We start from the raw sequence: 20890 nt of genomic DNA, 5'->3' as shown, positions 1-20890 counted from the left end.
TCCGGGAGTCAGTCAGCTGACTATCTGTTTGCACTCTTTGGCACTTTCGCTACACTTTACAGACTGGTGTAGTAGTTTATTATTAATGATAACAAATACTCGTTGTTTTCAGTGTTTTGATGTGAGTTCATTCTGATTGATCTGTTTATTTTCATGGCTTCATTCATAAAACCCAAATTAATTGAAAACACGCGAATCGTGTCAAACAAAACCAAGGCTGATTTGACCATGTGCTTAGTGTTCTAACGCCCTCTGCTGGCCAAAAAGGGGGAATTCAGTCTTAGAATAAGGGAACTTGATAGATTTTTAGTTTTTTAACAAATAGAAATAGAACACATTGCTTTGCAGAATATTCCATGTCATAGCTTAATTTTTTATAAAATAATCTTGTAAATTATATACAACCATTCTTCAATGATTCTTTCTAAAATATATAACCGTTTTAATTGAATACACATGGACACATAGTGCTTTCTTGGGTTTTAATCCTTTTAGCATCATTTTGTATAGAGCTGTACTTTCTGTGCTTTTGTTTTGCAAACTGTTAAAAAAAAGCACTCAATAAATCAATCAATCAATCAATCAATCAATCAATCAATCAATCAATCAAAAAAGGATTATATATATAAGATTATTATAGTGAACAAAACAGAACATTCATTGGCCTTTAAAGACACAATTGTGGACATTAGCCTATTTGTCTTTTCTACTCCCTGCACTGCAGTAATGCAGTTACACATTAAGTTTTTATCTATTGTTTTATCTATCTATTTTAACAGTAATAATAATAATACTACTAATACAAATGATTAATATTAATAATGACAACTTTATTTAAAAACATAAATAATTATGTAAAACAAAAAAAGAATCTTTAACACTAAAACTTCAGGTTATGGCACATGGAGTCCTTTGTAGGTGGAGAGCTGTGTTAATTTCGACAGCAAATACTCATTTAGCTTTAGTCATAGTCTTTTGAATAACATTCCATTTAGTTTCAGTCATATTTTAGCCATTTGAATTTTTGTTATTTGTAGACTAGTTTTAGTTGACAAAATGTCATAAGCTTTAATAGTCGACTAGATCTACGGTTGATTTAGTCGACTAAAAATGCATTGTGGTGGGCTGTGATGGCGTAGCAATGCCTGATTTATACTTACCTGTGTGCCGAAAATAGCAGATCTACAAGCTCACAACTCGTCCACGTTGTGAGCTTGTAGATCGGCTGTTGTCGGAGCACAACACCAAGCATAAAATGACTTGTCTTTTAGTTCTACTGGATCTCTTCTCCACTAGTCCCTACCTAACACTACACTTCATGTACACTCGCTTCATGCGGACTCGGAGAGCCCACTCGGCTCCTCCACTCGACTCCACTCGCCTCCTCCAAAAAGCAAATGAACAATTGGGCCCAAACTATTTCCGGGTGAAGCTGGAGTGACCGAGTGGGAGTGAGTGGCCGAAATTTGGGGTATTGGAATTCAGCTTTTGAGTCTTTTTGGATGAATTAGTCCTTTAACAGCCAGTGGAGGAGGTGGAGGACTGGTGTGATATGGTCTCTGGAGCGGGCACTGTGCTTCTATGTGTTTTCTATTCGGGTTTGATTTGCTTTTAACCTGTTTGGTTTATCTTAGCCCCCACTCCCCCTCCCTCTCCCTCAAAAAGGTATTTCCTTTTGCTAGGTCACAAAATGTAAATAAGAATCTGTTCTTCATTTGTCTTGCCTGGCTAAATAATAACAAAGTTAAGTGTGTTGCAGTGTTTGTTTAACACTGCAACACACTGTATTCATGTCCTCACTGTTTTGCTATTATTTTAATGTTGTTTTATTCTTTTACTTTTCTTTTTTTTCCTTTATCGTTATATTAGTACTTTTCTGTAATTGTATTCTTGCTCTGTAAGCACTTTGAGCTGCATTTCATGTCATGAAAGGTGCTATACAAATAAAGTTTATTATGATTATTAATATATGATGTATCATTCATATAGTCAATGAGTCAGTACAGATATACTCAGTGCCTCGTTGTATAGCTTAAAGTGCCCCAATTGAAAAGGATTCAAAACATACACCTTGGTGGACAGACTGGACACAGACCCTAACTTTTACAAACAAATGTTGTATTTTATTGAAGTCAATGGAGAGGCAAATAACCCCATATTTGGAAGTCAATATGACATCATAGCGATATGATGTAACATTTTTGAAGAGAATATACCCACTGAGCAATAGTCGTCTATTAGACGTCCGTCTAAAACAGGGTTATAATTGGTCTACTGGTGAAAGTTTTTTAGCGGTCTAGGCTTAGCCTAGACGTTGATTAGCTGTTTTTTAAACGTCTATTTATAGACCGTCTATATTATAGACGTCATTTCAACGTCTATAATATAGACGGTCTATAAATAGACGTTTAAAAAACAGCTAATCAACGTCTAGGCTAAGCCTGGACCGCTAAAAAACTTTCACCAGTAGACCAATTATAACCCTGTTTTAGCCTACCCCTTAGACGTATTTTAGACGTCTAATAGACCAAAAAATGCTCAGTGGGTAGTAAATAAATATCGAGCCCACATTGTTATGAAATAGTACCAGTTGATCTTTGCGTAGTTTTTTTTGCAAGATGGCTGATAAGATCAACATGGAGGAAGGTATTGGATCCAACAGTGACGCACGCCTCCACCAGCCGGCGTCGCTGGCCCAGCGCTTCCAGAGGACAGTGATGGCAAACCTGCTAGTGATTCTCACCGTGGCCGGGGTGACCATGGGGGTTTGCATCGGGATTGGTGTGCGCAACATGCAGCTGACCCCGGCTCAGGTCATCTACGTGGGGTTCCCGGGAGAGCTGCTCATCCGCATGCTAAGGCTGATCATCATCCCTCTGGTGGTGTGCAGTCTGGTGACCGGAGCGGCCAGCATCGACCCCAAGGCCCTGGGCAAGCTGGGCGGCTGGGCCATGCTGTACTTCCTGGCCACCACCGTGATCGCCTCCGTCATCGGCTTGGCGTTGGCCTCCGCCATCAGCCCCGGGTCGGTCACCGCCGGCATCAAGCCCCCACTGGACGAGGACTTTCCACAGGCCAGAGAGGCGGTGGACTCTTTCTTAGACCTGGTCAGAAACATCTTTCCCTCCAACCTGGTGTCCGCCGCCTTCCAGTCGTACGCCACGAGCTACAAGCTGATCACCACCAACGGCACAGATGGAGTCAGCACGACTGAGAAGGTGCCCTTTGGAACGGAGCAGGACAGCGTGAACATTCTGGGGCTCCTGGTGTTTGCCATGGCGTTTGGCGTGGCGTTGAGGAACCTTGGAGAGAAGGGAAAGGTTCTCATCGAGTTCTTCAGTCAATTCAACGAAGCCACCATGCACCTGGTGTCCTGGGTCATGTGGTACGCTCCCGTTGGCATCATGTTCCTTGTAGCGGGTAAGATTCTAGAGATGGGAGATGTCGGCATGCTGTTTGCCAGCATGGGAAAATACATAGCCTGCTGCATTGTTGGCCTGGCCATCCAAGGCCTCTTGGTCGTGCCTGGCATTTACTTCATCTTCACCAGGAAGAACCCCTACACCTTCATGTGGGGGATATTCACTGCCCTGGCGACCGCCTTTGGGACGGCCTCCAGCTCGGCCACGCTGCCCATGATGATAAAGTGCGTCGAGGAGAAGAACGGCGTGTCCAAACACGTCAGCCGGTTCGTCCTGCCCATCGGCGCCACCATCAACATGGACGGAGCGGCCCTCGTCCAGTGCACGGCCACCGTGTTCATCGCCCAGCTCAACGGCGTCAGCCTCGGCTTCGCCCAGGTGGTCACCATCCTGGTGATGGCCGCAGCCTCCAGTGTGGGCGCGGCAGGGATCCCCGCCGGGCACGTGTTGACCCTCGCCATGATCCTGGAGGCGATAGGACTGCCCACCGAAGACATATCTCTCATTTTGGCCGTCGACTGGATCGTTGACCGCGTCAACACCATGGTCAATGTGGAGGGCGATGCTTTCGGAGCCGGGCTCCTGCAGCACTTTGTGGACCGCACCTCCCAAAGAGAAGAAGAGCTGGTGCTGCGCGAGGTAGTGGAAGAGAAGCTCCCAGATTCGCCGCTCGTTCAGATAGAACTAGGCTCCGAGGGCGACGCCCTGGCCCAACCCTCTTTAACCACTTGAACCCCATTATCCATATTCTGAGGGGGTGGACAAAAGCCAAAAATAGCATACCTACAAGCTCACAACACACTGCGCTGCGACGCATTGTGAGCTTGTATATCGGCTATTTTTGTTGAAGAGATTTGGTGTAGGGCAACTCAGGTCCAATCTACTAAGTCTAGAGGATTTAGAGTCCATCATTTGATTGAAGAATTTGATCGGACTGTTATTCCTTACTTTACTAGTAGGCCTAAATATCCCTTTTTTAAATTTACGACAATTTAAAAAAACAAGATGGGGTCTAATAATGGTTCAACGTTGTACTTTATTGTTACATCTTGTACAGGTACATAAGACTAAAACTTATTTTGGTTTGGCTTCCTTCAGACAACAGAATAATGATACAAATTGTAAAAATATTTAAAGAAAACAAAAAGAATAAAAAGAGCATCATCAAATGTACATGTGCATAAAGAAACTTGGTATATTGTACACCAACAGCATTTTTTTCTTCATTTTTTTTCTTTTGGCTGGCTCCCAAGTGGATCTCAGAATGTGACCATTCGTCTGACATGATAATGATGTATGACATTTTACTCCATATACAGTATGGGCAAGATTTCAGCACGATCTGACCGTCATTGAATACCTGTAATACGTACAGTAAGTGTGTGTGTGTGTGTGTGTGTGTGTGTGTGTGTGTGTGTGTGTGTGTGTGTGTGCGAATAAACCATTACAACAAAAAAAAACATCTATAAAACCCACACACAATCAACAACGTTCAACCTGGCCTTGTTTTGGCCATGCCATTACAGTAAGAATAAATATATTTTTAGATTGTCCTTTTTGTTTGTGAGCTTTTGATGTTTTACTGTACATCCGCTATTTTCACAACTTGTGTGCAAGACTGTTATATGACTTGTCATATGACGAGTATAAAATTGTGATTTGTTCTGTAGATTGTGTGCATCTGCAATGGATAATTTGTGAAGTAACTCTTGGGTTTGTGGGATATCAAAAAACAACTCGTTATTTGATTTGATTTATTTGAAAATGCAATATCCTTTTGAGCTACTGGTTAATACAAAGTCGAGGATTATTGTAACATTACACATGACAAATTAATTCAAGCACAAAGCATGAACCCATTTTGATAGGCAACACAATTCACATACTGTAAATTAAAGCAAAAATAACCCTTACTAAATGTAAATCTACAGCCTATCTCAAACAAGAACCTCAGCCATGATTGTGTTTTTTTTTTTAACTTTCAAATTTGCAGTCAGTTTGACTGCTGTGTCCATGCTGTTCCACTGGGTGGCACCAATGTACAGTAAGTAAACGATCCCTTTAGCAGAGATCTATAAACTTATACAGTCACACATTTATCCCTTTAGCAGAGTCCTAAACACATCTGCTATACTTGATATAGTAAGAAACACTATGTGCTTCCCTGACCAAAGTAAAGACATACAAAAAGATAGGGACCTCTCTGTAAACCATGGAAGAGTCTCCCTAGTTCCTGCCTACATGACTTCCAGGACCCAAACTTAGTAGCTCATGACTATTATTAGTCTGTTGTTCTGAGGTGACCGCAACTTTCCTTTGGTCAAGCTCTCATGCCAAGAAGTGCTCGCATAAAATCAATTAATATGCCCAAACCATCTTCAAATATTCTAAAAAAAAAACTCACGGTTCTGTCTGAAAACGTTGTCAGATCTGGTACGTTGCCTACTACTTTGTTGGTCATGTTTCTACCATCCATGGAAGTCTCTAAAATGCAGCCCAGGTATTTCACTGATGAATTGACAGAAACCAATTCCTTATTTGTGCTAAACTTAAAACCAGTGGACGTGCAAGTACAAGTTTGCAACTCCTAACGCATGTTTTCACTGTGTGATGCCACTGTCAGAGGTGCTGGGTTGTTTACCTCCAATAATACTTTGGTAAAACTTGCTCATAAGGTAGCCGTAATTAACGCTTAATTTATGATACTTACTTATACTTAATACATTGTTTAAGCATTAATTAAGCATCAATTAAGCATGAATTCATAATGAATTCCTTGTACTGTAATTCATCATTAATTAACATCATGAGTTAATCATTAGTTAAGCAAAGTTACTTAATACAAGAATGAATGATGAATTACAAGGGATTCATGATGAATTAACGCTTAATTAACGCTTGAATAATGCATTTAATAATGATAAATTAAGCGTTTATTACAGGTACCTTATGAACAAGTGTTACCAATACTTAGATACTGGAAGAATGTGGAGTTCACTGACATTTGTGTTGGTAGTGATGCTTAATCACACTTGATTTTGATCACACGTTTGATATGACATAATATCTTAAACTATGTAGAATATTCAAAATGTAACCAAACAAGACAACTGCCTCCTTAAAGTTTTTTTTTAAATAATTATTTTGAACTATTAGGAAGGAGCCACACACTTACTTTCACTTTATATAATTCTTCCTTTTTTATTTTTTTATTTGGGACAGTAATGAACATCTTCTAAACATTTACAGTAATTATAGCAGAATATACAGATGTGCCACTTCAAAACTTCACACGTTACTGTTCTTTCCCTGAAAGTGCCCTGAAAATGCATTTTTTCCCTCCCTTTTCTGCCCTTAAAATGCACTGTTTTGCCCCTGAAAAGAAGTTGTCACTACACACCCCCGTTTTTCCCTTCAACAGACATCCATATACATGTGAACAAAAGAATGTGTGTTGAAGAAGGTGTCAGACTCATTATGAGGTGAAAGGTGATTTGACCAGTTGCTCAAATTAATTAGCATCATAAAAGCAGTGATCATCAAAATAATTCAGCATTTTAAATGCCCTTCTTTGTCTCTCTTATCCCTCTAAGACCCAGAGATGCTTCAGAGCAACAATTATATTTTATAAAGAAAGGAGTTTAAATAATTTGTTTTTCTGTTATTTTTTCACCTCTAAATCCTCATTGGGTCCTATTGTTTAGTCTTACAATGCCATTGGCCAGGATATTTGCATATAAATACCCCCCACAGAGGCAGGAATCATCACAACTTGAAAAATCTCTGCTGGAACAGATCTCTTTTTTCTCTGGAAGATATTCCTCACAAAAACGTAAGTAATATGCCTGTAATAATTTTTTTGGTGAACATTACAATGTCTAGAACATGTATATATGTTATTATTGTGAAATATATGTCCCAAATTGAAATTAGAGCATGATTCATACTTGTTGCTTTTGGTCAACGTTGGGCCCTTGGGGTTGCAAAAAATACAAGGGTTCACCTGCTACTGTTCAGCCTTATATATAGTTTTCACAATAGATTTAAACAGTTATATGTGTATTTACATTACTATATAATATTATATATATATATATATATATATATATATATATATATATATATATATATATATATATATATATATATATATATATATATATATATATATATATATGATAATTGAGCTGTAAGCCTCAGAAAATGTCCACCCAAAGTTTCTCTTTCCCCCTAAACAATACATATTCAACCAATATTATTCCCTTGTTAATTCTCAGTAAGTTTAATTTTCTTTCAATACTACAAGGACAGTGGGACCAATGTGGTAATTCTTGGGGTGTTGTGGGGGTTGTTCATTATTCATTCGAGGGGTGGTGGGTACTTAGGGGCTTGTAATGATGATGACCACTTAGTGGCAATCAACATCAAACAATAGGTTGCCAGACAGTATTGTATGACTTGTGAAATGTTGTCCTGCAGTGAGCAGTGATGTGTAAGAACTTAGCATTACTAATGTACTAATGGTATGTCTTTATTTCATTTCAGAATGCCACAAAGACGGAAAGAGCCTCGCTTCTTAGCAAGGGATGTTCTGGATGCCGTGTTCAACGGAGAGAGTGATGTTGACATAGACATCAATGAGACTGATGAAGAGTCAGATGAAGAGGACTGTGGCTTGGGGTCCAAAGAAAACGAACCATCCGAACCACCCAGTGAACCCACTGACCGCCCAGCAGACATTCAGCTGCCCCAACTGACCAAACCCACTCATCGCCGTGATTCAAGATATCAGTGGCTGAAGAAGGACTTCATCAGCCCTAATACAGACTTTTCTGGCCCACCTCTGACCTCTGAAGATGTGAGTTCTATCCAAACACCACTGCAGTACTTCCGCCAGTTTGTGTCCAAAGACATGATTGACTCTCTCACAACGAACACAAACATTTACAGCCTTCAAACAAAAGGAACATCAGTCAACACAAGTCCAAAAGAAATTGAGCAAATGTTTGGGATGTATTTGAGAATGGGCCTTTCTCAAATGAATGGATGCCGGATGTACTGGGAAGCAGACACACGAAACGCGTCTGTAGCTGATGTGATGCCACGCAACCGATTTCAGTCTTTGTTGACCTCGTTACATCTGGTTGACAACTTGACCGTGCCAGAGAAGGACAAGAAGGACAAACTCTGGAAACAGTTTGCATCCTTTTATCAATGCAAATCAGTGAGTTGGCCAGGCAGTATTGTGTGATCACTGACAATGGTTTAGGTTTTTAGGTTTCTTTACTACATATATTGTACTGATTTTCATTTTGTTCTTTTAATAAAATTGATTTAAGAATATGGCTTATTGGTGTTATTATTCATAATGTATACTGTTCTGAGGCCAAATATTATTCATAATTGATCTGAGGCCAAATAATAAACCATATAAATGAATCATTAAGTTGTTTTAGTGAAGTAATTACACATTTGCCATGTTATCCATAAAAATGGCCTATAGGGAATTTTGCTACCTGATGAACCCAACGTTGCTAAATGTCAACATTTGCATAAAAGCTTACCAAAACATTTTTTTTTTAAAAACATTATATTTTCCTCTTCAAAATACTCCTACAAGACCATCTGAAAGGTTTAAAAAATGTTTTTGCAAGTACAAATATATCCGGGTCTTAGAGGGTTATTGCCCTGGGAATCCCCTGAAAATTTACTGTCTTGGCGATGGCAGGACATGTGAAGTTTTGAAGTGGCACATCTGTAGCTATTTTGAGTATGTACTTCTACCTTAAATCAAAACATTGATATCAGCAGAATAAAGCATATATTATATTTGGATGCATGCTAATACCAAATGTGAAGAGGGTAGACAATGTAGAACTGGTAATCACATGTTGTGCTACAGTAGCCTATATCATGGCTGTTGAAATGTCACTATTTATTTTTGCATGATTCACTATAAGTAGTAGTACGACTTTCACAATTATAACTTATCACCTGATCCTAATATCATCTAAGGTACTTAGATGATGTTACCAAACTCAGCAACTGCCAGAATCTTGTATCTATTTGTTCCTTCTTTTTTAATCAATTTAAAATAAAAGATTTTCAACTGTGACTCTGGCTGTGAGTTGACTTCTGCAACAACACTTCTGACAACACTTATAATATCCTCGTGGAAATATTCTCTTCTGTTAACTCTTGTATGCTTAGCTCTTTCTTTGATCATTCCCTCAGCTCGCCACATATTAATACACACAAAGGCTTTAATGATTGTGTTTAGTTTTGGTCTATATCCTACTTTTCCCGCGTGTTCTCTAAGCCTTTTTTTGATCTCTCACTTGGTCAGGCCAGGTTTGTATAATCCATTTGTGCAAAGGAAATAATAGAACCTTTTTTAACACATTTTAACAATGCTTCATCGACAGACTCATCAGACGAGTCCTCTTCCTCTGATGAGGAGGACACATTAGACGAGGCCGTCGAATCAGAGTCCTCGTCTGATGGCAAGTCCTCCTCATCAGACGAGGACCCCTTATCGGGCCTGGCCCAAACACTATGATTGTGAAGATGATTGAGAGTATCCACTGTCTGACTGACTGGGAGATGTGGACCTTTCTCTTGAACCTGAACCTTAACTTGCCTGACTGGAAGTGTTGCCACTGTTAATATTTTCTGGTGTGATTCTGATTTTGAAAGTGTGCTGGTGCGATTCAGATTCTGTGTCACCGAACGGTTTGGACCTTTTACGAGAGTGAGAGACAGATTTCGCCATTTGGTTTACCGCAACCTTCTTCACGACTTGTTTTGCTACCGTTTTTGAGGTAGACTTCAGCACTTGTTTTGTTGCCTGTTTTCCAACCGACCGGGTCGCTCCCCCAGCCGCCGCACCACTGGAAGTGTCCAGCCCCATGTCCAGGTCCGTTTTCCCCACCCCAAGTAGTGCTTCTCCCACACCGTTTGCCTCTCCGATTCTCTGGACATTTCGGGCGAATCCGACCGGTTCGTTGGTCACGGCGGACACCAGCGAGTCTGTCAACGCCCCCGCGGCAATGGACCCCAATGGGCCCGCCAACACCGCACTACCCATGAGTATCGCACTCCTGGAGGCATTGTAGGCTTTCTTCGCCGCTTCATGATCTCCGACGATGTTGTGAAGGACACCTTTGACGTGACCCACGACCAGGCCCGTTTTCCCCACCGCAACGAGTGCTTTTCCCACACTGTTTAACTCACAGATTCTCTCGGCATTTCGGGCGAATCCGATAAGTCTGTCAACCGACTTGTCTGTCAACACCCGCGCTTTGACAGCTTTGACGTGACCCACGACCGGGATGCTGTCCAAGACGTCAGAGACCACGTTCCACATTTAGTTCACGTGTCGCCCTCAGTTAAAGAGGAAGATGATGAAGAACACCTTGGTGGGAGAAAAGAGAAGTTAAATAATAATACGGTGGCGTCCAAAGGTCTGAGTACAACCACGTGAAATATTTTTTTGTGATCCTCTATCGTCTATGTCACAAACTGTTACTTTTCACTTTCCCTTTTTTTATACATTTTTATTGCGAAAATAGCAGATCTACAAGGTCTGTAACCCTAGACTGTAAAAAAGAATGGTCACAGGGAACATGTGACCATGCATAAGACGTTTGATGCAACAATACGGGCCTCTCCTGTAGCTCTCCCGTGTTGTTGTTTTGTGTACCAACTAACTACAGAGACCCAGGATCTCTTGATAAATAATTCAGTATTACATTAACCCATTCTATCCGGGAACACATCTATGTCATTTTAGATTTCTTTGGCTATTCAAAAATAGCAGATACACAAGCTCATGGCGCTACGAGCTTGTAGATCTGATCTGAGTAAATATCACCCATAATGTGTAATAAAGTTGGATGCAAAATGTTCTTTGAACCTGAGTGCTGGTGCACAAATAACCAGTGGTGGAAAAAGTACTCAAAATGTTTTACTTAAGTAAAAGTATCAATACTATAATGTAGAAATACACTGCTACAGGTCCCAGATTTGAGACCCATATACAGATAAGGTTTGCTGCTGGAAAGCCCTGGTAAGGCCTGTTAAAACAGGAATGAAAGAATTAAGACACAATGAGACGATCTTTCTCCAGTCAGCCTCCCTCAGCAGAATCCAGGCATATTTATTAATTCACAGCCTGTATTACTTTTCTCTTTATGTCTTGTCATTTTCTTCTTTTAAACGTTTACATATAGTCACAATATTCTTTCTTTCTTTTCATTACATCACATTTCAATGTGTTTCACTGTCACATTTAGTTATAATAACCACATTTCTTTAGTTACTTTTATCAGTTGCATCTGCTTGAACCAAAACACAAAAATGCAAGGAATGTCCCTTTAAATGTCTGTCATAGACAGAAGTGCCCATTGTATGGACATAACTAGCATCTTGCAATAAACATCAGAGTCTAAGCATCAGGTAAGTATTTGTAGTGTATGACTGAGTTAAAATAATCAGGCTCTGGAAAAACGTTTTTAGCTTGAATGCTTAAAGTGCATTAGAATATACAAAACGTTTTAATTCAATAATACTCAACCAAAAATCGTTTTTAACACTTCTACTAATCTAAAGACAAAAATCACACCCAGTGTGAGTAAGCGGTGCCTACTGTGTTTGATGAGTGTGTGTGTGTGCTGTCATTCAGTTGGTACAAATCTATTTGATGTGTGGGCCAGGGGCGTCAATTGGGTATGGCAGGCTATTGCAGCTGCCATACCCTGGCTCCAGGGGAGAAAAAAAAAAGAAGTACTTTTTTGATAATAAATCGGGAAAATCAGGCAAAAATAAGAATTAAATAACATAACCCTAACCTAACCCGAATCCTAACCCTAAAACCGAAATAAAGTAACCAAAAACTGGAAAAAAACGAACCCAACCCGCCCAGAACCGCACAAAAATTTCGCGCGTGCGCGCGCGTGCATGAGGTCGCGTGCATGTTGCCATACCCTAGCTTTTGCTGAACTGACGCCACTGGTGTGGGCGCTGGCATTCAGACTGGTATTGAGGCGGTACTAAGAGTATTTGTACTTTTTTATCGACTTTTAAGTAGTTTTACTCATTTTAACCATACTGAGTATTTTTACTCAATTTAAGTACTCTTAAGTATTGTTACTCAATGTATTTACTTGAAAGTATTTTTAATCACTTTAAAGTGTTTTGTATTCATTTTTTCAACTTTTAAGTATTTTTACTCATTTTGAGTGCTGGCTTATTGTGTGTGTGTGTGTGTGTGTGTGTGTGTGTGTGTGTGTGTGTGTGCATACTATGTGCATGTATTGAAGTGGCGCATGTGTTGCATCTTTGCCGTCCGCAAACATACGGATGGACGGACGGACAGACATCAAATGTAGGCTGGCACCGCTAAAAATAGAATGATCTGGATCCCAAAAATGAAGTCTGCCTTGATCACAAACAAAACAAAGCAGATCAACCATTGTAGGAGCACAGGAAAACAACAGTTTGGACTAGGTCACAAACCCACTCAAATTGGACACACAACTTCATAAAAATCGATCTCAAATGAAAATAATAACTTCACCAACAACTGTATGCAGTTTATGACACTTCAGTGTTGTACCAACCTGTTAAAACAGGAATGAAAGAATTGAGACACAATGAGACGATCTTTCTCCAGTAGGCGTTCCTCAGCAGAATGAGGAAGCCACGTCAGTCCATCCATGTGAGTCTCTGAGAAATAATCGCCACACTGCCCTCTAGTGGCGGCAACACTAGGAGAGTCCCACTGTGTGTAGTGTTACTTGAACACTTGGATTCTACCAAGAAATAATTGTCCATTCTTATCCATACTGGTTCATGTGAGAAACATTCTTTTCACAAACATATCATCTTCAAAAATAAAAACAACATAAATGTGACCATACATTTTGTGTGCGTCACATTACAAGTCCACAAAGTCCAGAATTAAAAATGTCAATGCCAAGAAGTGCTTGCATAAAATCACTTAATATGCCCAAACCATCTTCAAATATTAAAAAAAAAACCCTCATGTTTCTGGCTGAAAACGTCAGATCTGCTACGTTGCCTAGTCATGTTTCTACCATCCATAGAACTCTCTAAAATGCAGCCCAGGTATTTCACTGATGAATTGACAGAAACCAAACCTTAAAACCAGTGGACTTGCAAGTACAAGTTTGCAACTCCTAATGCATGTTTTCACTGTGTGAAAGTACAAATGCCACTGTCAGAGGTGCTGGGTTGTTTACCTCCAATAATATGTTGATACTGGAAGAATGTGGAAGTTCACTGACATTTGTGTTGGTAGCACTGGTGGAAAAAGTACTCAAATGTTTTACTGAAGTAGAAGTATACTGCAATGTAGAAGTAGCCTACTCTGTTACAAGTAAAGTCCGGAATTAAAAATGTATTTGAGTAAAAGTACAAAAGTATTGGTATCAAAATGTACTTAAAGGTTCTATGACATTCACTTTCACTTTTTTAATTTTTTGGGGGTTTTATGACTTCAATTACACCCCAAAAATCTGAACTTTGAACATTCAGTGGATTTTCTGTGGTCTGGGGTTTTCTGAATAATTAGGCTGAAAAGTAATCTGAGCCTGGCCCTTCGACAGTGAGGTCACTGTCGATTAATCCCGCCTACTCTCCTCCTCGCCCCTCCCCTCCCCTATCCTTTCCTTTGGGGGGGCGGAGCAGAGGCGATGATTGACAGGCAAAATCCCTCACCAGCGACACCCGTAGGCAAAGATTTCTTTTTTCATTGCAGTTGAAAAGGCTTTAGAAATGTGAGAGAAAAACACCTGCCATGGATCAATGGAGTGGAATTTTTTTGTTAAAACTTTCTATACACGTTTGAAGGACCATAGCCTCGGAAACCCATGCATTTTTTTTTGTTACAAAAGAAAAAAAGCCTGGGAGAACGGTGCAGGAACGCTGGTCTTAGGACCTTGTTATCTCCTAACCAATCAGAGTGCAGAGGGGCGTCGCTCTAAATTTGGTGACGTCAGCGTGCTCCGTGCACAGGCCGGGGGGGGGGGGGGGGGGAGGCGGGGACATAGATTGGTGAAGCAATAGGAAGCGGCGTTGGAATCCAGCGCCTGGGTTTGGATCCGCCCTTCAAGACCATCGATTGGGCTCGTTCTCTCAGTCTAGAAGGACCATGACAAAGACTTTTAATGTGTGGTAAAACTGAACGTCATGAAACCTTTAAAGTACCAAAAGTAGAAAGTAGTAAAATGTTGAAAGTAGCAGATCTACAAGCTCACAGCGTGTCGCGATGCGACGTGTTGTGAGCTTGTAGATCGGCTATTTTAAAATAGCCTAGGTATAAACTAGGGCTGAAGTGGTAAATGTATATTTTATAGTGTAATAATTTATATCTGCAAAGTAAGTAACTAAAGTTTTTAAATAATTGTAGTGGAGTAAAAGTACAATATTTGCCTCTGTGATATAGTGGAGTAGAAGTATAGGTAAAAGTATAGAGTATAGACAATTGTACATACTCTAGTGAAGTAAAAAATACCTCAACATTTTACAGTACAGTACTTGAGTACATGTACATAGTTACTTTACACCACGGGTTGGTAGTGATGCTTTAAGCACACTTGATTTTGATCACACTTAATTATATGAAAAGACATATCTTAAAACTATATTCTAAATGAGGCCAAACAAGACAACTGCCTCCGTATATGACATATCTTAAACTATGTAGAATATTCTTAAAGAGGCCAAACAAGACAACTGCCTCCTTAACGTTTATTTTTGAACCATTAGAAAGGAGCCACACAGTTACTTTCACTTTACATAATTCTTCCTTTTTTATGTTTTTATTTGGGACAGTAATGAACATCTTCTAAACATTTACAGTAATTATAGCAGAATTATAGCTATTTTGAGTATGTACTTCTACCTTAAATCAATACATTGATATCAGTAAAATAAAACATATATTATATTCGGATGCATGCTAATACAAATGTGAAGAGGGAGACAGTAGACAGTGTAGAACTGGTAATCACATGTTGTGCTACAGTAGCCTATATCATGGCTGTAGAAATGTCACTATTTATTTTTGCATGATTCACTATAATTAGTAGTACGACTTTCACAATTATAACTTATCACCTGATCCTAATATCATCTAAGGTACTTAGATAATGTTACCAAACTCGTCAACTTCCACGATCTTGTATCTATTTGTCCCTTTTATAATCAATTTAAAATAAAAGATTTTCAATTGTGACTCTGGCTGTGAGTTGACTTCTGCAACAACACTTCTGACATATCTTATAATATCCTCGTTGAAATATTCTGTTCTGTTAACTCTTGCATAATTAGCTCTGGCTTTGATCGTTCCCTCAGCTAGCCACACATTACTACACACAAAGGCTTTAATGATTGTGTTTAGTTTTGGGCTATATCCTACCTTTCCCGCGTGTTCCCTAAGCCTTTTTTTGATTTCTCGCTTGGTCAGGCCAGGTTTGTATAATCCATTTGCGCAAAGGAAATAATAAATGTAACCTTTTTTAACAAATTTTAACAATGCTTTATCGACAGACTCATCAGACGAGTCCTCTTCCTCTGATGAGGAGGACACATTAGACGAGGCCGTCGAATCAGAGTCCTCGTCTGATGGCAAGTCCTCCTCATCAGACGAGGACCCCTTATCAGGCCTGGCCCAAACACTGTTGTCTTCCTCTTTGGACCTTTGGTCTGACTGACCTGATGTGGACCTTTCTCTTGAACCTGAACCTGAACCTGCCTGACTGGAAGTGTTGCCACTGTTAATATTTGCTGGTGTGATTCTGATTTTGAAAGGGTGCTGGTACGATTCAGATGCTGTGTCACCGAACGGTTTGGACCTTTTACGAGAGTGATCGAGAGCTGCGTCAGTGACAGATTTCGCCATTTGGTTTACCGCAACCTTCTTCACGACTTGTTTTGCTACCGTTTTTGAGGTAGATTTCAGCACCTGTTTTGTTGCCTGTTTTCCGACCGACCGGGTCGCTCCCCCAGCCGCCGCACCACTGGAAGCGTCCAGCCCCATGTCCAGGCCCGTTTTCCCCACCGCAAGGAGTGCTTCTCCCACACTGTTTGCCTCACCGATTCTCTGGACATTTCGGAAGAATCCGACCGGTTCGTTGGTCATGCTGGACACCAGCGTGTCTGTCAACACCCCCGCTGCAGCGGCCCCCGCTGGGCCCGCCACCACTGCACCAGCCAGGAGCACCGTACTCCTGCTGGAGGCTAAGTAGGCTTTCTTCGCCGCTTCATGATCTCCGGCGATGTTGTGAACGACACCTTTGACGTGACCCACGACCGGGATGCTGTCCAAGACGTCAGAGAACACGTTCCACATTTCGCCCCCAGGTAAAGAGGAAGATGACGAAGAACACCTTGGTGGGAGAAAAGAAAAGTTTAATATAATACGGTGACGTCCAAAAGCCTGAGTACAACCAGTGTGATCCTCTATCGTCTATGTCACAAACTGTTACTTTTCACTTTCCCTTTTTTTATACATTTGTATTGCAAGAATAGCAGATCTACAAGGTCACAACCCTAGACTGTAAAAAAGAATGGACACAGGGAACATGTGACCAGGCATAAGACGTTTGATGCAACACTACGGGCCTCTCCTGTAGCTCTCCTGCTGTTGTTGTTTTGTGTACCAACTAACTACAGAGACCCAGGATCTCTTGATACATAATTCAGTATTACATTAACCCATTCAATCCGGGATCACATCTCTGTCATTTTAGATTTATTTGGCTGTTCAAAAATAGCAGATACACAAGCTCATAGCGCTATGAGCTTGTAGATCTGCTATTTTTTGAAAGTCATGAAAATGTGTGCAAATCTTGGAACATATATTTTTAAAGCGTAATAGAACCGTCTAAACCTTGGTGGAGCGGCGTGGTTACAGACAGGAGATTCCTGAACCTCAGGGACCCTTTGAACGGGTTATACACACAGAAGTGTCAATTATAAAAACGTATAAAAAACTGCATTTTACCCGTGGCGGCGGAGAAACAACATATTCCCCGCCATTGTTGATTTCAGAGCAAACTCGACCCAGTTAACAGGCCCATGGCCTTCAGGGAATGTACGGCTGATTTATGGTCACCATCCGTAGACCCCTTAACAACTAAATCTCCTGTCTCTGACTTAAGACACAATATGGGCCTGGAGATATCAAAGTTATAAGAAGGGCAGAGGGCAGAGGGGCCCCTTGAATCTCCTGGCATGCTCAGAAGAAATGTCAACTTGACTACCAACCGTTCAGCACCCACTTATTATGTCACGTATTATGTACCATTAAAATACTCAGAAGACTACTGACACAACCTTGTCACACAGGGAAAAGCGAGCGAAACATGCAAACCATTCACATTTACACCATCAAGCAAAATCATTGCACAAAATCATCATTGCACAAAATCATTGCACACAAACACTGCATCAGCTACAGATCTCTACCTGAATGGGGTGTGTATGATATCAGTTGTCTATCAGCCGTTTGTGTGGAATTTCCCCACAATACTGCGAGTGAAACATCCGGTGACGTTACTCTGCGTTGCTATGAAATCCCCCCCACCCCCACCCCCACCCCCTTGTCGTCAAATAGCAGAAAGTACAATGGGAATCCAGTCCATTTAATTTTCAATTCTACTCACAAAACTCTGTGGAAATTACCAGTCCTACAACGATTAAAGTTAAAAATACATTTTTTTCAGTCTTATATAATACAGTCCTTTTGCTTGTTTTGCAGTTTTTTTTCTCCATACATTTATCTTTATAGCACTAACTCAGAAAAGTAGGCTTTATGGAAGATTAAAAGCTTCCCTTTATTTGCTCAGTTCATAGTGGGTTCACAAATCTGTATTTAACAATACAAATACATACAACATACAAATAGAAGGTTTCATGTCTGTCTGGTAAGGCTTGTCCTATTTTTTTTTATTTCTTTTTTTTTACTTAGATCACAAAGGAGGAGGTTCCATTTAGATCTCATTCAGCCTTAAATACAGGCCAGTCTAAATTTGGTAATTCCAAAAATAGTTTGAAATGTATATTACTTATTAGTTATAGGTATAATAATTATTATACGTCAAATAGCTTTCATCTCAAAATAGAGAAATGTACCTTTTTTAATTTAAGTATGTTTTTTTTACCTTCCTCCATGTGGAGCCATGACTGCTTAACATCTGAGCAAGGTGCAGAAGAAGAAGCCCCAAAAACCTAAGAGCCCAAAGGGCCAAAAGGCCTCTCCGTGTCCAAAAGCCTCCCTTAGCCTCTTATTGATGCTCTGGTGAGAGCCCTTTTATAGGTAGCGGCGGAAAAAGTACAAATAACACAATGTAGAAGTACTCTGTTACAAGTAAAGGGCCTGTGTTCAAAATGTTACTTGAGTAAAAGTACAAAAGTATTGGCATCAAAAAAAGAACTACAATGTTTGAAAATAGCAGATCTACAAGCTCACAACACGTCGCATCGCGACGCGTTGTGAGCTTGTAGATCGGCTATTTTCAAATAGCCTAGGTATAAAATAGGGCTAAAGTGGTTAATGTATGTTTTATAATATAATCATGTATATCTGCAAAGTAACTAGTAACTAAAGTTTCAAATAATTGTAGTGGAGTAAAAGTACAATATTAGCCTCTGAGATGTAGTAGAAGTAAAAGTACTGACAATGGGAAATACTCCAGTAAAGTAAAGATTCCTCAAAAGTGTATAAGTACAGTACAAAGTAAACATACTTTACACCACTGTATATACAGTAGTACGGTCTAAAGGAAGTTCTCCAGACATGAGTGTGTGCACGTAGGTGATTTTTAAGGTGAAGTTCAAAAAGTCAGTGTGTGTGTATGTGGCCTTTTGTGGCTTCAACAGCCACCCACACACACACACACACACATACTTGAGCATAATTCAGAAAATGCAATTATATTGCATATTATCAGAAATTATACATGAGTAAATTAAATCATTAATAACATCAGGTTAAATAAATGAGAAAATCAAATGATTCACGTTTGCATTAAATCTATCAAATCTTGGTTACTCTTTGATGTAACTGATTAGTCATAAATGCAGGCTGTATGTCACGTACGCAGCGGGTGCAGCGCATATACTGTACAGGAAATGCACAACCACAAAAAGCCTCTGCCTGCTGCAAGTGCACACCAGAGTGCACACCAGAGTGCACACCAGAGTGCACGAGTGCACACCAGCAGTCATTTGAACCAGTCAATATCATATTCTTTCTTTAGGCAAATCAAGTGATAATATAATGTTAAGCCTGTATCCTAAAGTGAGCTGTACATTTCCATACATATGTTCAACAGCGAACATGTGTACTCAAAATCTTTGCTTCTGGGGGGTTCTACAAATGTCTTCTAAACAGTTTTTTGAAAAAAAACGTATGTTGCTATAATCAGTGGTGCTCAAACTTCTTCACGTCAAGGACTCCCAAAATATGTATTTGGCCGCGGACCCCCATCAAAAAATATTTAGTTCCAGGGACCCCCCAGAAGCAAAGATTTGAGTTAAAAAAGTTTGCTATATTATATATTCAAGGATTTGCACAAATGTTCACCATTTTTCAAAATAGCAGATCTACAAGCTCATAACACAGCACGCAGCACTTGGTGGTTGTACTGTATATCGGCTATTTTTGAGTAGCCAAAGTATAAAATAATGGTTAAAGTGGTTATACAGATGCGTTCCCGGTCTTAAAGGGTTAATGCATGCCATGATAACAAGCCATACTGTACCTGTTACGAAGGTGAAGTATCTCTGTGTTGCAGTCAATACACATCTTTCACCTCCAATCCAGGTTGTTCTTAATTCACACCTTGAGACAGAGACAAGATACAGTAGACCTTAATCACCATGACATCACCACAACCACACATGTATTTTTGTCTAGCTAACGCCGGCAGCGTCACAGTGGAGCAGTGTTATTCATTAACCTTATATCTGGAACCACAGGACACTTAAGATATTGTTATTGACTATTAGCAATATATTATTATGTTCTAAATATCCTCAGGTAGAGAGCTTTAACTTTTTAACAAAAAAGAAAAGAAAAGAAAAACATATCAGCTACAGTATACAGCAAATTTAATCGAGCTGAGTAAATATCACCCATAATGTGTAATAAAGTTGGATGCAAAATGTTCTTTGAACCTGAATCACTGGTGCACAAATAACCAGTGGTGGAAAAAGTACTCAAATGTTTTACTAAAAAAAGTATCAATACTATAATGTAGAAATACTCTGTTACAAGTCCACAAAGTCCAGAATGAAAAATGTACTTGAGTAAAAGTACAAAAGTATTGGCATCAAATTATGTAAAAGCAGGCTACCAGAAGTAGAAAGTACTCATTGGCCACAGTTACATGGACAGTTGTATTCGGAATGAATACACTTCTATTCGGAATGGATGAATG

At 39.9% G+C, this 20890-nt stretch overlaps 3 protein-coding genes across 3 annotated transcripts in view; 1 reads left to right on the top strand and 2 right to left on the bottom strand.

Annotated features, from left to right (window-relative positions):
• The window catches only part of ferry3 (FERRY endosomal RAB5 effector complex subunit 3), a 49739-nt gene extending 29457 nt beyond the window's left edge, over positions 1-20282 (bottom strand). The window contains exon 1 of the mRNA XM_084058870.1: positions 20213-20282. The gene's annotated coding sequence lies outside the window, so the exon portion shown is untranslated. The remainder of the gene's footprint in view (positions 1-20212) is intronic.
• Positions 2619-4154, top strand: LOC311047062 (neutral amino acid transporter B(0)-like; the record flags this gene model as incomplete). Its single annotated transcript, XM_084059645.1, has 1 exon — positions 2619-4154. The coding sequence occupies one exon, from the start codon at positions 2619-2621 to the stop codon at positions 4152-4154; it is 1536 nt and encodes a 511-aa protein (XP_083915771.1).
• Positions 9143-13101, bottom strand: LOC311046533 (uncharacterized protein). Its single transcript, XM_084058902.1, has 2 exons — positions 13043-13101; positions 9143-10836 (listed from the first exon to the last, which is right to left on the bottom strand). The coding sequence occupies exon 2, from the start codon at positions 10786-10788 to the stop codon at positions 10054-10056; it is 735 nt and encodes a 244-aa protein (XP_083915028.1). The 5' UTR covers positions 10789-10836; positions 13043-13101; the 3' UTR covers positions 9143-10053.
• Positions 20283-20890: the final 608 nt, after the last annotated feature.

Source organism: Gymnoscopelus microlampas, assembly GCF_963454915.1.
Source record: "Gymnoscopelus microlampas genome assembly, chromosome: 6".
NCBI classification, from domain to species: Eukaryota; Metazoa; Chordata; class Actinopteri; order Myctophiformes; family Myctophidae; genus Gymnoscopelus; species Gymnoscopelus microlampas.
Note: the sequence above shows the minus strand (reverse complement) of the source record. Positions and strands in the feature narration are given on the sequence as shown.